This window comes from Heterocephalus glaber, unplaced genomic scaffold (assembly GCF_053883595.1).
Source record: "Heterocephalus glaber isolate CG9 unplaced genomic scaffold, H.glaber_assembly_v1.0 deba00001442, whole genome shotgun sequence".
In the NCBI taxonomy this organism is placed as follows: domain Eukaryota; kingdom Metazoa; phylum Chordata; class Mammalia; order Rodentia; family Bathyergidae; genus Heterocephalus; species Heterocephalus glaber.
Window position 1 is genome coordinate 23,929,165 of NW_028258296.1, and position 22,421 is coordinate 23,951,585.

General features: G+C 38.0%; 1 protein-coding gene across 5 annotated transcripts in view; it reads left to right on the forward strand.

Moving 5' to 3' along the window:
- Positions 1 to 5,211: 5,211 nt before the first annotated feature.
- The window catches only part of Pkn2 (protein kinase N2), a 125,595-nt gene continuing 108,385 nt past the window's right edge, over positions 5,212 to 22,421 (forward strand). For all 5 annotated transcript variants that reach the window (XM_004841331.3, XM_013070912.3, XM_004841330.3 and 2 more), the window contains exon 1: positions 5,212 to 5,609. In XM_004841331.3, the coding sequence (XP_004841388.2) occupies positions 5,562 to 5,609 (48 nt within the window). In that variant the 5' untranslated portion in view covers positions 5,212 to 5,561. The remainder of the gene's footprint in view (positions 5,610 to 22,421) is intronic.

Sequence of the window (22,421 nt, forward strand, 5' to 3'; positions counted from 1 at the left end):
CAGGCAGAACTGTGGTCACTCTTTGATGGTTATCACCTTGGCTTGATGGTCTAATTAGGGCAGTTTGGGAATCAGAATCTCTTCTCTTCTCTTTCCCTTTCCCCTCACCCCTGACCACAAGAGAGATTTATTAAGAAAATACAGGGAACTTAAAAACACACGGAATAGAGTAGCTGAACTTTCTGGAAGAATGGAGTCCACAACTAATAAGGCATCAGGAACCAAGCCTCCTGCATGTCTTTCACCAGCCTGGGGAGACATATTCTCTCATGTCTGTTTCTCTTAGCATATTAGTAGATCCTCCTATCTATTAAAATCTATTGACTTATCTCCATTTTTCACTGCCATGACCCTAAAGTACTACTGTTTTGGAGGGGTTTTTTGGCTTGCAAAACTGAGATGGTCTCCTAATTTTTGTTCTCAAATTCTCTCTTGCCTTTTTCTAAATTTGTTTACCTCACTATAACCAGAGTGACTTATTAAAATGGGAAATGTATTCAGCAGTGTTTCCTTGACTGTAGGATAAATACCTAAATCTCAATGTGGGATGGAATGGATTACTAGTTACCCACATTCAGTCTCCTTGGTTATGGTGCTCCTCTCTGTTGAGGTATGATACAGCCCTGGCCCTTGTTTGCTCTCAGGTATGGCAAAGGTTTGATAGATGAAATGAAAGAAATTTGAAACACACTTTTAGAATCTGTGTATGATTTACCACTTTTCTTTCCATTATGACAATGGCAATGTTCCACAAAGAGGTTGCTCTGTTAGCCTGAGCCAAGACTGAAGATGACATGTAACAGAATGATAGCAGGCATGGGCACCTGAGATAAACTTTATTGTAGACTGCTGAGAATCTTTTGAAATTTTTTCTTACTTAGCATAACTTAACCTATCCTGACTAACACACGTGGTCTAAGAGTTCTTATTAGCAAATCTCTTTAGCCTTTCTGTAATTACAAAATTGTTCTGTCCCACTTACCTATGCTATTCTCTCTCCTTGGAAGGTTACTTTTTCCTACCAGTGTGAAGCAGGTTAAATGTGAACCAGTAAGGAAAAGATGGCCTGATCTGTGTTCAAAGTAATGTGTTCTTTTTCATTATATCCATTTCCCTAAACAAGTTCTAGGAAGACAGGGACCAGGTATGCCTTGGTAACCGTTACCTTCCCAGTACTAGGAAGGAATTCTCTTATCTCTCCAAACAGCAACTTTTTCTGCATCTTCATCACACACCAGATAATACCCATACTAACCATACCATACCTACCCACTTGAGGGCCACTTATCAATCAGCATCCCAATGTTCTGTTTCCAAATTCTTGTAAAGAGATTCTGACTGTCTAAACTTACATGTGGTCTATAGTGGTATAATCAGAATTTAATGGAAGAACTAAATTAAGCAGAGGTCTATTCTGCAGATGTGAAATTCTCAGTGAAGGGTACGACTGAACTGACATCCCTTAAAGCTGTCTGCTACAGGCACTACAGCTGACTCAGCCCTTGTGTTTTTGACTTACACAATCTTCTGAAAATGATAGCATGTACAAAGGTAAAATTTTGAAAAGCTTTTTTGGGGGGCAGTACTGGGGATTGAATGCATGTTAGACAAGTGTTCTACTTCTGAGCCACATCCCCAGCACAACTCCAACCTTTGAATTTTTTGAGATAGTCTTGTTAAAATGTCTAGACTAGTCTTTAATTTATAATACTCCCACCTTAACTTCCTGAGTAGCTCGGATTAAAAATTTGTGCCCCCCCCCAATACCCAGGTAAGGGGGATGTCTTAAGGATAAAAAGGGGACATTTCCCTCTGTTCTCTTGGAAGTATGTGTATGCATGTGGTCACTTTTTCTTTTAACACTAAGATTGAAACAACAAAACAGCAAAACACAAAAACTCTTCCTTTGATTCTCCATAATAGTGTAGGGAGAAGCTTGAATTTTGAAACACTCCTAAATATCCAGGAAAAACAAAAGGGAAATACACAATGGAAGGCAATAAAAACTGTGGCTCACAAAGTAAAGGTTCTTGACTCTTTCCCTAAATATATAGTCATCTCATATGAACACCTGAGTATCTACTTCTATAGCACCAAAATTTTTTTAAAAATCAAATTGCCTCTCCTATAATTTTCCATAACATTTGTTCTATAGTAAAAAGGAAAATAAACTGGGCTCAATGACCTATAGCTGTAATCCCAGCTATTAGGGAGGCAAAAGCAGTAGGATCACAAGTTTGAGGCCAGCCCGGGCAATTTGGTGACTGCCTCAAAAAGTTTAAAAAGTGGGTAGGACTCGGTAGATAGCTTAGTGGTAGAGTGTTAGCCTGGTGTGTGAGGCCCTGAGTTCAATCCTCAGCACTGAAAAAAAAAAAGGTGAAGTTTCTAGCTAATTAGTAATTGTTATTTCTGTTCAGCTATTTCTATTCTTCAAAGCACTTTAAAATATCTATGAAAAAATTTTAAAAGTAACTGCATAATACAAACATTTTCAAGCTTTTTAACTTCTTAAATGGAAACTTTAAAAAAAACTCTCCTCTTTTTATTATTAATATAAATTAGAATACAATTTGTAAATAGGGACTGAATACAATTAATCTGAATCAACATGATATGCATTTCCATGAAAGCTGTTTTGAGTGTGCTTCCTCTGATAAGTATGATCCATGCCCTGTTATCTTTTTTTCCCCAGAACAGAAGCAAATGGCTTGGGAATATCTTTTAGCTTAATTGGCTGTTTAAATTATCCCATTTTCCAGATGATCAAGCAGTTTTTATGTTGTGTTGGCCTCCATTTCTGTTGTAGTACTTTCCCCCAGCAAAGCCAATCTCAGAAATAATTCCTATAACTTTTAAAATTGTATATATCGGTTGCTTACACTTGTATGTGATGTTAAATTAAAATGTTATTAGTACTTGTTTGCAGTATATGATTACATTCACCATGGGAAGTTGGCTCGTGTACCTAACACATCTTGATTGTTTTTACATCCCATACCCTCCCTTCCCTGGCCCCTCCCTCCACCTCTTGGTGCCCTTCCCATTTGCAAAAGAACTCCCCTAAAGGACAAAAGAAAACATAATAGCAAACAGGAAGTTACAGCTGTGAAATTAAAAATTATCTATATTTAACACTAGAAATGTGTTGTTTTTCTATGGCAAAAGCTTGAGGGAGTATAGTACTTTTTCAGTTTAAATGAGGATCCTTGCAGTACTGGAAATGAATCCAGGGCCCTGACTATTCTAAGAAAGCACTCTAACACTAAGCTACATTCTCAACCCAAGACTTGTTTGAAAGGTTGGTGTAAACAAGCACAGAGAATTAGGTTCTTGCCTCCATATCTGCCACTAATAATGTGGTCTTGTTCCTAATTAGCTAAATGGTGGCTTATTTTTTCTATCCATAGTAAGAGTTAAGTTAGATATTATAAGCCTCTTCTAGTTTTAAAGTTGCATAGTGCTGGAATGTGAACATTTTCTCTAACATCTAAACTTGTTTTTATAAAGAATGTTCACAGGCTGTATTTCTAAATCCTTACATAAATAATATTTAATTCCACCATTATTGATCACCTATTATGTGCACAACAGCAAACTCAAATCTATCCTGAAGTAAGGCAAGGCAAAGATAAGAAAAATATTCAGCATGAATTTAATACCCTAGAATAGTACACTCAGTTAAAATGGTACATTTTATATTTCACTACAATAAAAAATTATACACAGACATGTGCAAACACATATATGCAGTGGATACTTTGCCCTACCATTTAAAATTGTACTATAGTTGTTTTGGACAAAAGTTTATTTCTCCACAGGTCTTCCCACTTATTGTAGATTCCTTTTTAATCCTACGTATAACTCCAGGGCCCATTTCTGCCTGACTCTTAGTCATCCGGGAAGGTAATTATATACACTAGCTTTTCCAAATGTTGGTTTGCCTATTTTATAATTTTCAACCAAGGCAACAGTTAAGATTTTTGCAGTACATACTAAAAAATGTATCAATACACCATAAGTCAGAGTTCAGAAAATGTGATTCTAGAACTCTAGCTCTTCAGTGTTTGAATTCACATAGGAGACTCGTGACAAAAACATAAACATAATTCCTAGCATCAGTCCAACAAGATCTTAAGAGTATAAGACTTTTATTTTATTATTTATTTATTTTGGGCACTGGGGATTGAACTGGGGTCCTTGCGCTTGCGCAGCAGGCGGCAAAACCACTGAGCTAAATCCCTGGCCCAGAGTATAAAACTTTTAAAGATGTCAACTAAAGCCCTCTAAGTACCTACCTACCTAAACAACCCCTACCATTTTATCCAGCTAGCTTTTAACAAAACCATTGTACTTCAGCCTCAAGTAATGAGAAATAAGGCGTCTGCCTATATCCATTCTCTAAGCAGATAAAAGCAACGTGTTGGAAACTTTGTTACTCCGAAATAGTGTAGTGTCCTATCTTAAAAAATTAAATTTACACCACCTGACTGTATGCTCCTAAGTAGAAGAGTTGGTTGTAACGTTTACCCACACTAAGGAAAGTTGGCTTTTTCCCATTCCCGAGGCTGATGTGGCCCCATCTCCTTCAAATAAACTCGGTTAAAACAATTTAAGCCAGCCTAATTAAATTCTGAGCTCAGTAGAGTTCTCCAACCCAAACCACACCAATTGAGCGCTCGAAGAAAAAGCACCTTAAAGGTTTCTCACTGAAGTTACCAGGGCTCCAGCTGTTTACATTTCTTGAAAAGCACAGATCACTAGCGTGTTCAGCTGTCCACCTTCCTGATCTAGAAGGCAAACGCTGTGTGGGGGTGAGCAAAAGGCAAGATTATTAGCTTCAGTCGGGTGGGGGGGATATACAATCTGTGAGGTCTGAGCCCCTAAATTCTTGGGGCTGTGGAAGTCAAAAAAGGGCCTATTTAGACTAGTCCAAACTTCGGCATGAAAAGGCGGCCCTGGGAAAAGCGAAAATACAAGAGCAGGCGGGCTTCGGAGACCCAGCATACGCGGCGGGGCCGTTAAACCCTCTCCCGAGACGCGAGCCCAGGCCTTTCGCCTGGTTCTCTACCCGGCCGGGTCCCAGAGCAGAGCCGCCCCGCCCCGCTGCAGTCCTCTGGGTCCCCTCCGCCCCACCTGCCCCGCCCAGCGAAAGGCGCGGCCGCGGACATCACGTGTGCCGGCAGCCGCCAAGTGAGTCCGCTTTTGCGACGCGGTGACAGCCAAATGGTGCGACAGGAGGAGCTGCAGCCGCGGCCGCTGCGCCCCGCACGGAGAGGCTTGAGGCGGCTCCTGGCGTCGCCCAGAGGGAGCGGCTGAGCGAACAGAGTCCAACGCGGGCGGCGGCGGGCGGCGAGGGGAGCCGCTACGAGGGCCCTCGCTCCCCGCCGCTTTCCATGATCCCTGTGGAGTAACCGGCGCCTCCAGCAGGAGCTGCGCCTCCATGAATCCCTAGTTGGGTTTTTTCTTTCTCTCCCCGCTCCTCACCCGCCCCCCCCCCCGGCTCCCGTCCCGCCTTCTCCCTCCGCCGCCGGCGGCCGTGTTCAGGTGCGGAGTCCAGAGCAATGGCGTCCAACCCCGAGCGGGGGGAGATTCTGTTCACGGAGCTGCAGGTAAGGGCCACGGCCCGGGCGGGAGGCGCCGCCGAGGGCGCGGGGGGAGAGCGCGGCGCGCGGTCGAGGGCCGCCGCGCCCCTGGCCCGCTAAGTGCGGAAACTTGGGGATGTCCTCGGGAGCCGCTTTCCGTGAGAGCCGCACTCTCCCTCGCCGGAGACCCGGCCAGCCGCGGCTCGAGTGGGAGCCGACTTACCAGACGGGACCCCAGTCCGCCGGCCATCCCGGCTGCAGTGGGGTCCGCGCGTCCCGGAGCCGCCACCTCGCCGCCCCCTCCAGGTGTCCGCGCCGCCCGCGGACGCCCCCGCCGCCCTCTCCCCGGCCCTCCGGGCCCCGCCCCGCCTTTCCGCGGATCGCCGCTCCTTAAACTCCTTTGAATGATTCCCTGGCTGTTTTTTCGTCCCTCCCCTTCTCAAGACTGCACAAAGAGCGCCCCCATAACTTCCAGCCCCCAAACAAGTTTTTTTTTGTAAGCAGTCGTACTAAGTGCTTCGTTTCACCAGCTCTTTTCAGACTTTCTTTCCTCTAGCTTGCGCGCTGCCTTTTTCTTTTTTCTTTTTTTTTAAACCAAGTGGTACGTGGTCCCTTTCTTGGCTACCCCTGGTCAGAGCTGGAAGTTCAGATACTGATGCTGTTCAGACTTTCATTTTCCGTTCCCTTTTGAGCACCAGAAAAAGAGCTACAGAAGTTGTTTACAGTGAGAAAGAAATCGACTAAGGGAAACATTGGACAGCACTTGTCTGCAGATGAGAACAAAATAGATCCCTAATTAGTCCATATCGCGTAGCAATATTATTCTTTCCTATTTCCAACTAAGTATTTGGTGATGTACGCACGATTTTTGTTTTTAGATCTCTGTGGTGTAAAAGGAGACTTAAGCTGTCCAGTCCGGTTTATTTTTCATTACTTTGCAGTGTTCAGAGATGTTTATACCTGGATTAAAATTTCCTGCTTTTTAAAAAAACTTGGTTTGTTTTACTATACTCATCTTTTGGCTACTCAAAGATTAGAGATGGGAATTAAGAAATAAAATAGCACGTTCGTATTTGTTTTGGGCGGTTGGACAGTTTTTTTAAATCGTAGAATGGTTGGGTCTTGTGTTATTATTCCAACTGAATCTACATTTTTTCTGCATTTTTCTCTAGATCCTCGTATAAATTTGTTCTGTGCAGACGTAAGCTTGAAGGCATTGCCATCTATACTTGATACATCCTCCATAAAAAATAGAGATTTCAACAGTGTGTAAATGCGCTGTTAAAAACTTGGAACCCTTTGGAAATGCAAAGCTGAATTTCCTGTTAAAAATGTTGCTTTGTAGAGTTTTAATAACAATTAACTCTTTTTTTTTGTACAGGGGATCGAACTCGGGTCCTTGTGCTTGGAACCACTGAGCTAAATCCCCGGCCCAACAATTAACTTTTTATAAGCATGTCTGCAGGTCTTACACCATAAAATATTTTCTAAATGGGTGGTATTATTTTAGTAATTTACATGAGCTTTTAAAATGAGGATGTTTGAGACATAATCAGAATACATTGCCTAGTTGAAACATGAAGAGTATGCTTTGATTTTGATTGAAAAAAGCCACTGAAATGACAGGAGCTTTTTTTGTTTTGAATTGAGTGGTATCAGAATTATAAAGTATTTGGCATCCTTTATTTGTATTTTATAGAAAGTTGACATAAAAGACACTTTTTGGTACTGGAACTGGAAACATATTTATTAAAATGTAATATTTTGGAATTTTTTAGTTAATAAAATCAATTTTGGCAATAAGGAAGCAGGTTAAAGAAAAAAACATTTTAAATATGATTTTTAAATGCGATGAAAGTAGAACACCTAAATTTATACTTTGAAATAAACCAGAATGTAACTCTCTAGAGAAAGAATAATTCTTCTTGTTATTTTAATAACATTAAGTTTGTCATAGGGCATTTTTCTTGGTTTATTGAACTTGCCTTATAATAAGTTATTGCATTTAAAGTTTAACTTGTTTATTAATACATTTTAGAATATTGTTTATATCAGCACTTAAGTCATAAAATTTGCTTCACTCGGTATACCCATTTATTTTGAACATTTTGTTGCTTCATTGGGTCATGAAACTAGTATATGATAACTGAATTTTTATCAACTTTTGAGAATACTTTTTTAAGCTTTTGAATTTCTTTATGTTTCTCTGCCAAGCAAGTGGCATGTTATATAGCCCACTTTTAATGTTTGATAGTTAAAACTGTTACTTTGCCATATTTTAGGAATACTTATTTTACTATGAACATTGTGTAGTAAACTTTAATGAAATTAGTTTAGAAACATACATCCAGCTTTCCATTGTGATTTTTTCAAATCATATTGAAGAATTTGAAACACTTTGCTACTTAAGCTGGAATCACCTTGCTTATTAATAACCTTTAGTTATAGAAAGACAAAACTAAAAAACCCTGAAACTACAGCACATTTTCTTCTTACTGTAATGTTTCTAAGGATAATGTTCTAACTCTTGCTAGTAATTTGGAGAGTTATTAAACAAGGCATTAATAGGGCATACACAAACTTTGATGACCAGAGACTTCAAGGTATAGAGTGTTTGCTGTAGTAAAAATAAGATTTTGAAACTGTAAAGAATCTCAAAATGGAATGTTGACTACAACAGTAATTTCATAGGATGTAGAACCAAATAAAGGTTACCTTGCTGATTATTGTTTATTGACCTTCTTTATCAGAATACCTAGTGAAGTGTTGCATTGAGAATCTTAAATTTCATTCTCAGCAGAATTTGTACTGCACAGATAAAGAGAGTTTGTTCACATGGAAAGTTGAGGTAGTTAGCCTTAAATTACAGGTGTTCAATTTCAGTAAAGTTATTGCATATTGGAGGATATAAAGCTGACAAGATAGAAGAGAATGCAGATAACTTGTACTAAAAGAGGATTATATATGACAGGAAAAAGAACATTTATTGTTAGTACATATCAGACATTCTACTTAGTATCCTATGTACCTTACAAGATCTTCACAACAGTCTCGTAAGGGAGGAGTGTTATTTTTATTTTATGGTTTAGGGAGCTAAGTTCATTAATCTTAAGTACATTGCCCATGGTCACATTGTAGGTCAATTTGAACTCTAATCCGTATGCTTCCCACTGTACCATTCTTCAAGCTGCCATAGTACTATAAACCTATAAACTCTACCAAGAATAACAGTAACAATCATCTTTTCCCAGGCTTTCTTCATTTCACAATTAGTTTCTAATGAAAGGTGTCAAATGTTTGTCAAAAATCTCACAAAAGATTTATCATTTCTTTGTAGACTGTTCATAAGATTCACTATGATCATTGACACGTAACACATAGTACCCCGAGCTTCCACATCCATGGATTCAAACACACATAGAAAATAGTCAGGAAAAAAATGTGCTTGTACTGAACATGTACACACTTACCATTATTCTCTAAACAGTACTGCAGGCCAACTGGTTATGTAATATTTACATAGTACTAGAAGATGTGTATAGACGATATGCAATTATATTTGTCACTTGCGATCCATGGGGCTTTAGTTCTAGGACCCCGGTAGACCCAGAATCTTCAGATACTCAAGTCCCTTACACTGTATATAAAATGGCGTGGTAATTTGCATATAACCAGTGCACATCCTCCAGTATATTTAAAATCATCTCTAGATTACTTATAATATCTAATATCATTTAGATGCTAAATAGTTATATTATTTAGGGAATACACTAATGACAAGAAAATGTTCTGTATATATTCAGTGCAGATTCATTTGTTTTTTCAAATGTATTTGATTCTTGGGGAATCCACACATATTGAACCCATGGACACAGAGAGCCAAATATACTGCATCATCATATGTAAGAGACTTGAGCATCTACATATTTTAGTATCCTAGGGGAATCCTGAAACCAATCTGCTACTGATAACCAAGGAACAACTGTTCTTAGTTTTCTTTAATTTACTTTTGTAATCCTTTTTCTTAAAACTACTCCCTTAAAATGCACAAAAGGGATTTTTATAGTAGTTACACCAGTGTACAGCACACTGATATTTTACTCCTTTGGTGGGAAATTAGGAAATGGCATTTAATTTTGCAGTGATACTAGAAAGGTCTCAATTGGAAAGATTTTAGGGTAAAATGATGTACTAAAAGGTAGGCAGATTTTACAATTTCTTCAAGTTGTTAATGCACATTTATTGTAGAAAATCTGAAAATGCAAAAAAGCACAAAAGTTGCTTATTGTTCCCCACTTAGAGGTAACTAACGGGCATCACCAACTTCAAAGCCTTGTGCTATTAGGATCCACTTCCTTTTCCTATTTATACCATTTTACTCATTAGAATTTTGAAAGGCAGAGTTGTTACCTTTCTGTTACTATAACAAATACCTGAGATAATCAGTTTATGAAGAGAAAAAGTTTATTTGGTTCAGTTTTGGAGAATCTAGTCCATCCTCAGGTGGATCTATTTCATTTTAGCCTAGAGCAGAAGGATAGCATATTTTACCGAGATTTTGTATCAGAGCAGAACTGCTCACCTCATGTCTGGGAAGCAAAAGAGAGGAAGAGGAAGGGGCGGGGCTAGGGTCCCATTCTCCCCTTTCCCACATACCCCCAATGACCTGAAGACTTCCCAGTAGGCTCCACTGAAAGTTCTACCACTGCCCCATTGCACCAAGCTGGGCACCAGGTTTAACACTTTGGCCTTTGGGGGACAGTCCAAATCAAAGCTATAGCAAGCTGTAAGATAAGAAATATCTGTACATTAAATTTTTTTTCTTCCCAGTAGATCTACATAAATAGATTAAGAAGCTTAATTGATGTCTTTTTACGTATGTTCATTTTGAAATCAGTGCTTTTAGGTACAGTTAAGGTGAAAAGTGAACAGTACATTTTGGATTTAGTAATACACAATAATGATACATAGCAATAACAACAATAAATCTGTAGTTTTGGTTTGATTATATTTGATTATTGCTACTCTTACATAGCTGCAATATTTGTAATTTCCAGTGCATACTTTTTGTCATATTGTTTATTGTCTACCTCAGTAAAAATCTCTGCTGAAACTAGTTCATTAAAAGATGGCTCTAAAATGGATTGTTTTCTCATCTCTCAGTGTAAAAGAGGTTAGTTTTGCTCCTTCTTGTGACTCCTGCCATTCATTTTTTTGTTTGTTTTTTAAAAATTTTTATTTTATTGGTACATTTTAGGTATACAATATAATGACATTCATCATTGGAAATTTGCACCTTTACATAATCTCTCTTGGTTCTTCTTTTCCCCGCTTCCCCTGCCCTCCCTTCAACCCCTCCATCCCTCCTGATTTACAAAGACTTTGTTTCCATTTCTTCATTTTCTCGTATTAATTCTATTCCCTTCTTTCCATTCCCCTACCCCTCCCACTTCGGCTTCCGCTTTGCCCTTTTTCTTCCTATTTCACATTATCTATTATACCTTTTAGTCCTTATTTACACTTTCAGTTTCTCACACTAGAGAAACTATTCGATATTTGCACGTGTCCTGTTTCACTTGAGAGTATCACTTCAATGTGCATCCATTTAGCTATAAATGTCTCTAATTTCTCATTTTTTAATGACTGAGTAGTACTCCATTTTATAAAAAAATCAAAAACATTTTCTTTATCCAGTCTCCAGTTGTTAGGCATTTGGGCTGCTTCCAAGTTTTGGCTATTACAAATTGTGCTGGTATGAACATGGGTGCACATATATCACTGAGGTATGATTCTTTTAATTCTTTGGGGAAGATACCCAGCAGGGGAATGAGTCAAATGGGACTTCCAGTCCTAGTTCTTTGAGGTATCTCCATACTGATTTCCACAGTGGTTGCACCAGTCTACACTCCCACCAGCAGTGGAGCAGGGTTCCTCTTTCCCCACAGCCCCGCCAGCATTTGTTATTGGTGGATTTCATGATAGCAGCCATTCTTTTTGGAGTGAGGTGGAATCTCAGCATTGTTTTCATTTGCATCTCTTGAATGACCAGTGATGTTGAACATTTTTTCATGTACTTATTTGCCATTTCTACTTCCTTGTCTGAGAAATGTCTGTTCATTTCAGATGCCCATTTTTGGATTGGGTCTTTAAATTTGGGATGTCTGATTTTTTTAAGTTCTTTATAGATTCGAGATAATAGACCTTTGTCTGAGGAACAGCAGGTGAAGATTTTTTCCCACATTGTGGGTTGTCTCTTCACATTGTTGGTGGTTTCTCTTGCTGAGCAGAAGCTTTTTAATAAGAGATCCCACTTGTTGATTATTTGTTCTAGTTCACAGGCAACTGAGGTTTTGTTCATAAAATCTTTTCCTACACCAGTGTCTTCAAGAGTTCTACCTAACCTCTGTTCCAGCCGATTCAGCGTTTCTATTTTAATATTTAGATCTTTAATCCATTTTGATTTTAGTTTAGTGCATGGTGAGAGATACAGGTCTAGTTTTAGTCTTTGACAAGTTGAAACCGAATTTTTCCAGCACCATTTATTAAAGAGGCTATCTTTCCTCCAGTGAGGGGTTTGGCTCCTTTATCGAAGATGAGATGGCTGAGTGTGTCTGGTGTTGTTTCTGCATCTGCTAATATGTTCCACTGGTCCTCAAATCTGTTGCTTTGGCAGTACCATGCTGTTTTATCACAGTAGCTTTGTAGTATAGTTTCAGGTTGGGGATTGTGATACCCCCTGCCATGTCTCTGTTACCTAGAGTTGCTTTTGCTATTCTGGGTCTCTTCTTGTTCCAAATGAATTTTTGGATTGTTTTCTCAAGGTCCATGAAGTACAGTGCTGGGATTTCAATTGTGATTGCAATCTATATAGCAGTTTTGGAAGTATGGCCATTTTCACTATATTAATCCTTCCTACCCAGGAGCACGGCATGTCTGTCCATTTTCTGATAGCATCTTCAATCTCTCTTTTTAAAGTGCTGTAGTTTTCAGAGAATTCTTTGATTTCTTTTGTTAGGGTGATTCCTAGCTATTTCAATTTCTTGGATGCTATTGTGAAAGGAATTGTTTGTCCTATTTCTCTCTCAGTCTGTTGTTTGTGTAGAGGAAAGCTGTTGATTTTGTGTATTGACCTTGTACCCAGCTACTCTACTGAATTTGGTTATTAAGTCTAGAAAACTTTTGGTGGAGTTCTTGGGGTCTTCTATACAGAGGATCAGGTCACCTGCAAATAATGACAATTTGACTTCATTTCCTATCTTTATTCCTCTTCTTTCTCTTGTCTAATTGCCATGGCTAATGTTTCCAAAACTGTATTGAACAAGAGTGGTGATAGTGGACATCCTTGTCTTGTTCCTGATTTTAGTGTGAAGGAGTTCAGTTTTTGACTGTTTGGTACGATATTGGCTGTTGGTTTTTCATAGATGGCTTTTATCAGATTGAGGTAGAGACCATGTGTTCCAATTTTTTGTAGGGTTTTTATCATAAATGCATGTTGGATTTTGTCAAAGGCTTTTTCTGCATCTATGGAGATAATCATGGTTTTTGTCCTTGGCTCTATTGATATAGTGCATTACATTGATTGATTTGCATATGTTGAACCATCCCTGCATCCCTGGGATGAGTCCCACTTGGTCAGCATGTATGATCTTCTTGATGATCTTCTGCATTCTATTTGCCAGTGTCTTATTAAGGATTTTTGCATCTATGTTCATTAGTGAGATTGGCCTGTAGTTCTCTTTTTCAGTTGGGTCTTTCTCTGCTTTGGGGATCAAGGTGATGCTTGCTTCCAGGAATGAATTTGGGAGTATTGCTTCCCTTTCAGTTTCATTGAAGAGTTTAAACAGTAGTGGTAGTAGTTCCTCTCTAAATGTCTTGTAGAATTCAGCAGTGAAGCCATCAGGGCCCAGGCTTTTCTTAGTTGATAAGTTTTTAATTACATTTTCAGTTTCATTGATTGATACTGGGTTGTTTAGAATTTTTAGGTCTTCTTCATTCAACTTTGGTAATTCATATGTATCTAGGAATCTGTCCATTTCTTCTGTGTTGTCCATCTTATTGGCGCATAGGTTCTTTAAGTAGGTATTGATGATCCTCTGGATTTCTGCTGGGTCTGTTGTAATTTCACCCTTTTCATTCCTAATGGCATGGATTTGGCCCTTTTCTTTCCTTTTTCTGATAAGGTTAGCTAAGGGTTTTCAATTTTGTTTATTCTTTCAGAGAACCAACTCTTGGCTTCATTGATTATTTTGTATCATTCTCTTAGTCTCCATTGCATTGATTTCTGCCCTGATCTTTATAATTTCCTCCTTTGTATGGGCCTTGGGTTTGTCCTGCTCTTCTTTTTCTAGAAGCTTGAGGTTCAGCATCCAGTTGTTTAATTGGGCTCTATCTGTTTTCCTGGTATGAGTATTCACTGCTATGAATTTCCCTCATAAGACTGCTTTCATTGTGTCCCATAGATTCTGATATGTTGTATTTTCATTGTCTGTTAATTGAAGGAACTGTCTGATTTCTTCTTTAATCTCCTCTGAGACCCATTGGTTATTCAGAAGTGTGTTGTTCAGTTTCCATGTGTTTATGAAATTCTTGTGGTTTCTTTTGCTATGGATCTCCAGTTTCATCCCACTATGGTCTGATAATATACAAGGGGTAACTTCAGTTCCTTTGCACTTACTTAAACATGTTCTATGTGTGAGTATGTGGTCTATTTTGGAGAATGACCCGTGTGCAGCTGAGAAGAATGTGTATTCTGATTTTGTGGAGTGGAGCACTCTGTAAACATCTGTTAAGTTCATTTTTTCAAGAGTTTGATCGAGTTCTAGTATTTTGTTGCTTACTTGTTGTCTAGTTGATCTATCTTTTTGTGACAGTGGAGTATGGAGGTCCCCCAGTACTATTGTATTAGTGCTTATTGGATTGTTCATGTCCATTAGTATTTGTTTTATACAGTTGGGCACACTAGTGTTTGGTGCATAGATGTTTATGATTGTCATCTCTTCCTCTTGGATTGTTCCCTTTACAAGGATGTAGAGTCCTTCTTTGTCTCTCTTAATCAGTTTTGGTTTGGAATCCACTTGACCTGCAGTTACTCCCGCTTTTTTTTGGGTTTCCGTCACATGGAGTATTGTTTTCCACCCTTTAACTTTCAGTCTCTGAGTTTCTTTTTGAATTATAAGTGTGTTTCTTCTATGCAGCATATTGTTGGCTTTTGCTTCTTGACCCATTCTGCCAGTCTATTTCTTTCGATTGGTGAGTTGAGACCATTAAAATTAATGGTTATAACTGATAGGTATTGACTTATCATTGTCATGACTTTTTCTTTTTGTTGGGTTCTCCCCCTCTACATTTAATTTCTTGTCATGCCAGATGGGTTCATTCTGCTTTGCTTCCTGGGGTTGTGATCCTCAACGTCTGTTCCTAGGATATTGCGCAAAATTCTTTGGAGTGCTGGTTTGTTATTCACGAAGTTCCTAAGGTGTTCTTTGTCATGAAAGTATCTTATTTCTCCATCAATTTTGAAAGATAGTTTTGCAGGTTACATCAGTCTGGGTTGGAGGCTGTTTTCCTTTAGGGCTTGGAATGCATCACTCCAAGGTCGTCTTCTCTTGAGGGTTTGTGTTGAGAAGTCTGCTGTGATTCTGATGGGCTTTCCTTTGTATGTGATTTGTTTCTTTTCTCTAACTGCTTGTAGAACTTTGTTCTTCTGTTGGGTTTCTGGAGTCTTAACTATTATATGCCTATGTGTAGATTTTTTTTTATCATGGCTAGTTGGAGTCCTATATGCCTCACTTATCTGTATGTCAATTTCTTTTCCCCTGCTTGGGTAGTTTTCTGCCATCTCTTCTGTGAACAGTTTTTTTTATGTTGTCTGCACTGTCTCCTGTTTCTTCATTGACTCTAGTCAGTCTCATGTTATTCTTCTTTGCATCATCTAGCAGCTGCTGGATTGATTTCTCATGTTCCCTTATAATTTTGAAACAATTTTTCTTTTCCTGGTCACTAATTGCAATCTTATCTTCTATATCTGAAATTCTGTCCTCACCTTGGCTCATTCTGCTGTGTAGACTTTCAGTGGAGTTTTTCATGTCCTGGAAATCTATTTGCATCTGTTTTATGGATTCCATTTGTTTCCTACGTTGGGATTCCATCATGTTCCTCAGCCCCTCTCTAGATTTATCAGTCATGTCTTGCACTATGAACACAATCTCTGCTGTTATCTAAGACATTATTTCTGATTTCATTTTTTCCAGATCCTCTTTTGTTGCCAGATCAGGGAGTCCAAGTGGTTGAGTATTAGAGTGTTCCATCTCATTTCCCTTTGGGGTTGCTGTAGGTGATCTGGAAGTCTGGTTTTGAAACTTATTTACATATCTTCTCATTTCGACAGGGGCAGGGTGCTGTTGGCGCCCGCACGGATCACCTCCTCTGTGCTGGGAGCAGTGGTACGGTGGCCCGGAAGCCCCTTCCTCTGTGCTGGGAGTGGTGGAACAACGCCTTGCAGGCCCCTACCTGTGCTCTGGGAGTGGTAGTACAGTGGCCAGAAAGCCCCTTTCTCTGCTCTGGGAAGGTGGAATGACAGCCTGGAGGCCCCTACCTCTGGGCTGGGAGTGGTGGTAAGGTGGCCAGGAAGCCCCTTCCTCTGCTCTTTGGGTGGTGAAATGGCAGCCGGGAGGCCCCTTCCTCTGCTCTGGGAGTGGCCGTACTGATTCCTGCCTTTCATATCTGATCAGTATTGAGACAGGGAGAAATAGGGGCACTTTAGATATAGATTTACTCCAGGGATTAGCATCTGTTTGGGCTCTTTTTGCTTTTCAAATTTAGCAACAGTAAATTTTCATGTCATTCATCAGATTATTCCAATGTCCACTTTTAAACAAATAGAGTAGTATAGTAGTTTGTAGAGGTGAATGTTACTTATATTATTGCTTCCATAAGCATAAGTGATGTTTCAATATAGTAGTTAATTCACCACCATTGCCAATAAAGTGTATCGTTTTGAACAATTGTCTATTATTTTAAAAACCAGTTTTACTTGAGTATAATATTATAATGGCATTTAATATGCTTAGCTTTTGATATACATTTGAATCTAAACTTGATGACAAAGTTAGAAAATTTAAAAGTTAAAAGCTTTTAAAAGATTTAAAATATTGAGAGGGGAAAAATATACTGATGAAAAAGTAAATTTGAATATCTTAGAAAACCAGAAACAACATTTATCTTGACATGTGTCTAGCTTCTCAGATATATCTGGTAAAATCATATTTGAAACTAGCTTTTAAAAAAATCTTATCTGTTTTATGACATCACAAAATTTAGATTTGTATAATACATACATTAATATTGTCTGTAAAAAATGAACAGGAGGGCTCGGGATTTAGCTCAGTGGTTCCGCCACCTGCCTCGCAAGTGCCAGGTCCCAAGTTCAATCCCCAGTACCTGCGCCCTCCCTCCCCCAAATGAACAGGAAAGCTTGCAAAGACTATAATTGATAATAAACACATTAGATTTGAGAATAAATGTTGAAATGCTACATTATGATGAGCTATACACAACTGTAATAAGTATTATTAGATACATATTTTGAAAATTTGACTATGATTATTTTGTCTAGTTGGTTAAAGCTTTATTGCCCTGGTACATAGGTACCTTAATTTGTTGTCATTACTGAGACAAAATACCCAACACACAAAGTTAAAGGAGGAAAGGTTTATTTTCAGTCTGTAGAGGTTTCAGTCCCTAATTGGCTGGCTCCAAGGCAGGGTGTCAGGGCAGACAGGCCTTGCTGAGGAGAAACAGTTCATGGCCACCATAAGGTAGCAAAAGCTACCAGGATTAGGGTGGTGCCAAACCAGTCGCTTACTTGTGGTGGTTTAATAATCACACACCCTTAGTCCTAGCATCACACATTCTAGGTTCATCCAGCAATGACCACATGAGGTTTTGGGGGGACATCTAGACCCAAACCATAACATGACACAATTTGGAATTTATTTTTGGTTATAAAAGATGCTCCAAAATATGCTGAATGTCGTATTTTGTACCTTAATTTTACTGTGTTCTCTTTCCTGTAGCTGCTACTATAGGGATCTTCCAAGTGGGTAATTATTCTGCCTGTTTCAGAATTTTCATTGAACAAATTACTGTACATGTAAGGGGTTTTTTTTGTTTTGTTTTGGCATTGGGAATTGAACCTGGCATCTTTGTAGTGAGCTACATTCTCAACCCTGTTTTCTCTTTTATTTTGAGACAGGTTCTCACTAAGTTGCTAACTTGCCCAGTCCGGGCTCAAACCTCAGGTACACTGCATTGAATCATTATCTGACTGTATCACAATAAATACTCATGGACTACCACTTCCTTCTCTGCCCAAAAGCAAGAGATTTAGCCACATATAGTTTTCTTCTGTCCCATTCTCCCAACTCCACCTCCTAATACCATCCAAGTAATCATCATCTTGAATCCTGTGGTCATTATTGGATGTATGCTTCTAAAAAGAGATGTTTCTTTTATTTTAGTTGTTTTTATATAATTATCTTGAACATAATCTTTTTTCACAAGAGGAATTTATTTTATTATTTTTAATACATTTTATTTTATCCCATTCCCCCCCTCAAAGTCCCTCCCCTCCCTACATACAAAAGCTTTGTTTTCATTTTTTTCCTTCTTTTCCCTTTTTTTCTTGTCTCTTCCTTCCTCCCTCCCTTCTCCCTTGTTCCCCTTCCCATTTGAACATTTAGTTCCTGTTTCCCAACATCCATTATACATCTCAGTCCTTATTTCCTCATTCAGTCTCTTACACCAGAGAAACGATGCGGTATTTAAATACGTGTGTGCAGTTTATTTCACTTTAGAGTATGGTCTCAAGGTCCACCCATTTAGCTATAAATGTCTGAAGCTCATCCTTCTTTATGACAGAGTAGTGTACTTCATTGTATAAAAAAACCACATCTTCTTTATTGACTCCTCAGTTGATGGGCATTTGGGCTGTTTCTAAGATTTAGCTATTACAAACTGCTGCTGTAAACATGGGTGTGCAAATATCGCTGTGGTATGATGCTTTTAATTCTTTTGGGAAGATACCAAGAAGAGTTATAGCTGAGTCAAATGGAACTTCTAGTTTTAGTTTTTTGAGAAAGCACCACACTGATTTCCACAGTGGTTGCACCAGTCTACACTCCCACCAGCAATAGATAAGGGTTCCTTTTTCTCCACAGCCCTTCCAGCATTTGTTATTGGTTGATTTCTTGATAATAGCCATTCTTTCTGGAGTGCGACCAAATCTCAGCATTGTTTTAGTTCACATCTCTCAAATGACCAGTGATGTTCAACTTTTTTTTAGTATGTGTTTGCCATTTCTAATTCTTTATCCAAGAAATGTCTTTATTTCACATGCCCGTTTTTGCAGTGGGTCTTTAAATTTGGGGGTCTGATTTTTTTGAGTTCTTTATGTATCTTGAATATAATCTTTTAACTTGATTTTTCATCTAATTTTGCTAAGATTTATCCATCATATTGTATGTTGCTGGAGTCATTTATTAACTTCTACTACTGGACACTTGGATATTTATCCATTCTCCCTTGTAAGGCATTTACTTTCTGGTTTTTGTAATTGTGAACAAACAGGGACATTGTGTGCATGTTTTCTACTTATATAAAAGTTTCTAATGATCATATATGTACAGAAGTACATTGCTGCCTCACAGGGTAGGTGAATACTCAGCTTTAAGAGTTGATACAGAACTTCCAATATGGTTGTGTCAGTTTATATTTATATTTGTAATATATAATATAAAAGATCCTAATTATCCATCCTCTTCAACACTTGATGTTATATTAATTTTTACAAGTCAAGAGGGTAAAATATGTTGCCTCACTGTGATGCTGATGCGTGTTTTCATGATTATCACTCAGAATTTCTTTTTTTCTTCTGGACTTCTATATTTTCTCACCAGTGAAATTCCTATTCTTGTCTCTTGTCTATTTTTCTGATTTTCCTATTAATTTGTAAGAATTCTTTATATTCTTCATGTTAATTCTGTGTACATTATAAATCTCTTTGAATTTCAAAATTATCTTTTTCATTTTCTTCTAGGGAGTTTTTTGGGACAGTTTTAAATGTTTTGCCATTTTGGAAAATACTCAATCATTAATTTCATCATGATCAGCAAGCTTACATTTAATTTCTATTGTAGATTTGCCATAAAAAGGGTAAAGTTGTATAGCTTGTGTCATGTGGGTTTATAAACTATCCAAATGAACAACCATAGACATTTGTGTAAATATTGTTTCACTTTACACAAACTAGGCATTTAAATATTAGTTGACTCAAAGTGTAACTTTAGAAGCAAATAATGAAAATTGAATGTGTAAATTGTTTGTCAACTGCTCATTTTTCCCTTCCATATCTCTTTGCTGCAAACTACTAAATATTATTTATTAATAATGTTTCACTTTTAAAGTTTTAAATTTTAACAAAGTCAAATTTTGTCCATCTTTTATTGTAATTGCTTTACATGCCTCGTTGAAGAAGTTGTTCCTTAAATCTATTTCCCAGGTTTGAAAGATAGTTACCTATGTTTTCTGTTAAGAATTTTGAAATTTCATTTTTTACATTTCAATCATTCCATTTTACATTAAATAATTCCAAACAAGTAATTTTAATAGACTTTTTAAAAAGAGAAGTTTTAGGTTCCTAACAAAATTGAGAGAAAGGTTCAAAGATTTCATAAATCTCCCCATACAAACAGAGCCTCCTTTATTAATATACCTCACCACAGCAGTGCCTTTGTTACAACTAATTAACTTACCTTAATACATGATAATCATCCAGTGTCCATAGTTTACATTAGAACTCACTCTTGGTATTGTACATTCAGTGGGCTGTACAAATGTATAATGGCATGTATTGACCATTACAATATTCAGAGTAATATCACTATGCTAAAAATCCTATGTTCTTACTATTCATCTTTCCTTCTCCTATACATTGGTAGCTACTGATTTTGGCAGGGGGGGGGGGGGTACTAGGGATCAAACTCGGGACCTTGCGCTTGTGAGGCAGGCGCCAATACTGATATTTTTACTCTTTGAATAGTTTTTCCTTTTCCAGAATGTCATCTAGTTAGAATCAATACAGTATGTATCCTATTCAAGTTGACTTCTTTTGCATAGTAATATGCACTTAAGTTTCATATGAGTCTTTTCATGACTTGATAGTTTTCTCTTTAGCATTGGTAATATTCCATTGTTGGGATGTGTGTACCACAGTTTTTCCATTTGCCTACTGAAGGATAAATTGGTTTTTTCTGAGTTTGGACAATTATAAATAAAGCTGCTATAAATATCCATGTGCTGGTTTTTATGTGGACACAAGTTTTCAGCTCCTTTGAGTAAATACCAAGGAAAGTGACTTGTTATGTTGTAAGATAATATGTTTTGTTTTTTAAGGAACTACTGAACTGTCCTCCAAAGTGGTTATACTATGTGTTTTATATTCCCACCAACATTGCAAGAGTTTCTGTTGCTCTGCAGCCTCTTCATCATTTACTGTTGTCACTTTTCTCAATTTTGGTCATTCCATTCGGTAGTGTGCTAATCTTGTTTTAATAGAGTTGATTTTGAATATGGAATAAAGGTCTGTTACTTTTTAATATTTTGAAATGTGTATAAAGTTTCCTTACAATGTAAATTTAGAATAGAGTACCTCTTCAGCTTTTGGGACAGTATAATCTCTGACGGCTTTAATTGATTTTTGCAGTGAGTTAAGGTTGTATTATAGGTACTAGGTTGTGTAAGAATTGTATCTGAAGTTATCCTTACCTAGCTTGCTAGTAGCTCACTTTTATTTGTGATATGATTTGTTTTATTCCCTGAAACTTCAGGTAAACAAAGGTAATTATAGTTTGGATCTAAAATGTTCCCCAACATCCAGTTAATCAGATCAGGATGCTAACATTATCTCAATGAGTTCATAGCTGAAAGGGCTTTTAGGAGGAGGGCCTAGCTCAGTGGTGGTGAACCTATGGCACGTGTTCTGTAGCTGGCTGTTTATTATCATTGGAAGCTCTAGAACATTCATATCACTGACTGGGCTAGCTGAAGGAAGTAGACCATGGGGGTATGGCTTCTGTGTCCTCTGTATATAATTTCATAACTCTTGCAGATGGGACTTTGATTGTTTCTTGGATTTTTGCCTAAAAATAAGTTTACACTTCCCTTTTTTGGGTGTACTCTAATGCAATTTGTTATCTCAGTCTTTTTGTAATCAGTCCTTTAAACAAATTTCTTAGTTGCCTTTATTTTCTACCACTTATTATTCAAGTATTCTGTTTCACTTACTCTGTAAACATTATTCTCTTACATATTCACAATGGGGCCATAATTCATATGTCTCACTGCCAAGCAACTCTGAACCAGTGGGCTACATGCATGCCTGTCTCGTTGAGGGGCAAGAGACAGTTCCATTAGGTGATACAAATCACTGGATGGGCAGTCATGCCTGTGCCACTGGTGGTTCAAGCCAGCGGGGGGCGGGGGGGGGGAGTGTTAAATTAATAACCTCTGGCTACTTTTTGTCCATAGAGGCAATTGATACTGCTTTGGCTTCCTGAAGCTTTTTGTTTAAATTAAGCTTTGAGGACTCTGCATAACATTGGTTACTTTTTTTGTCATTCCTGCCTCTATTTGCTACTGTTGTTCTTTTCTTTCCTAGTTTAAGTGTTCCACCTGTTCTAGCCTATTTCCCTTCTAATTTATTCTTATAATTGACTGCTAGAATCTGATGAACCACCAGACCTTTGTTTTGTCAGAGTTACAAGAAGTAGAAACTCACTTAAA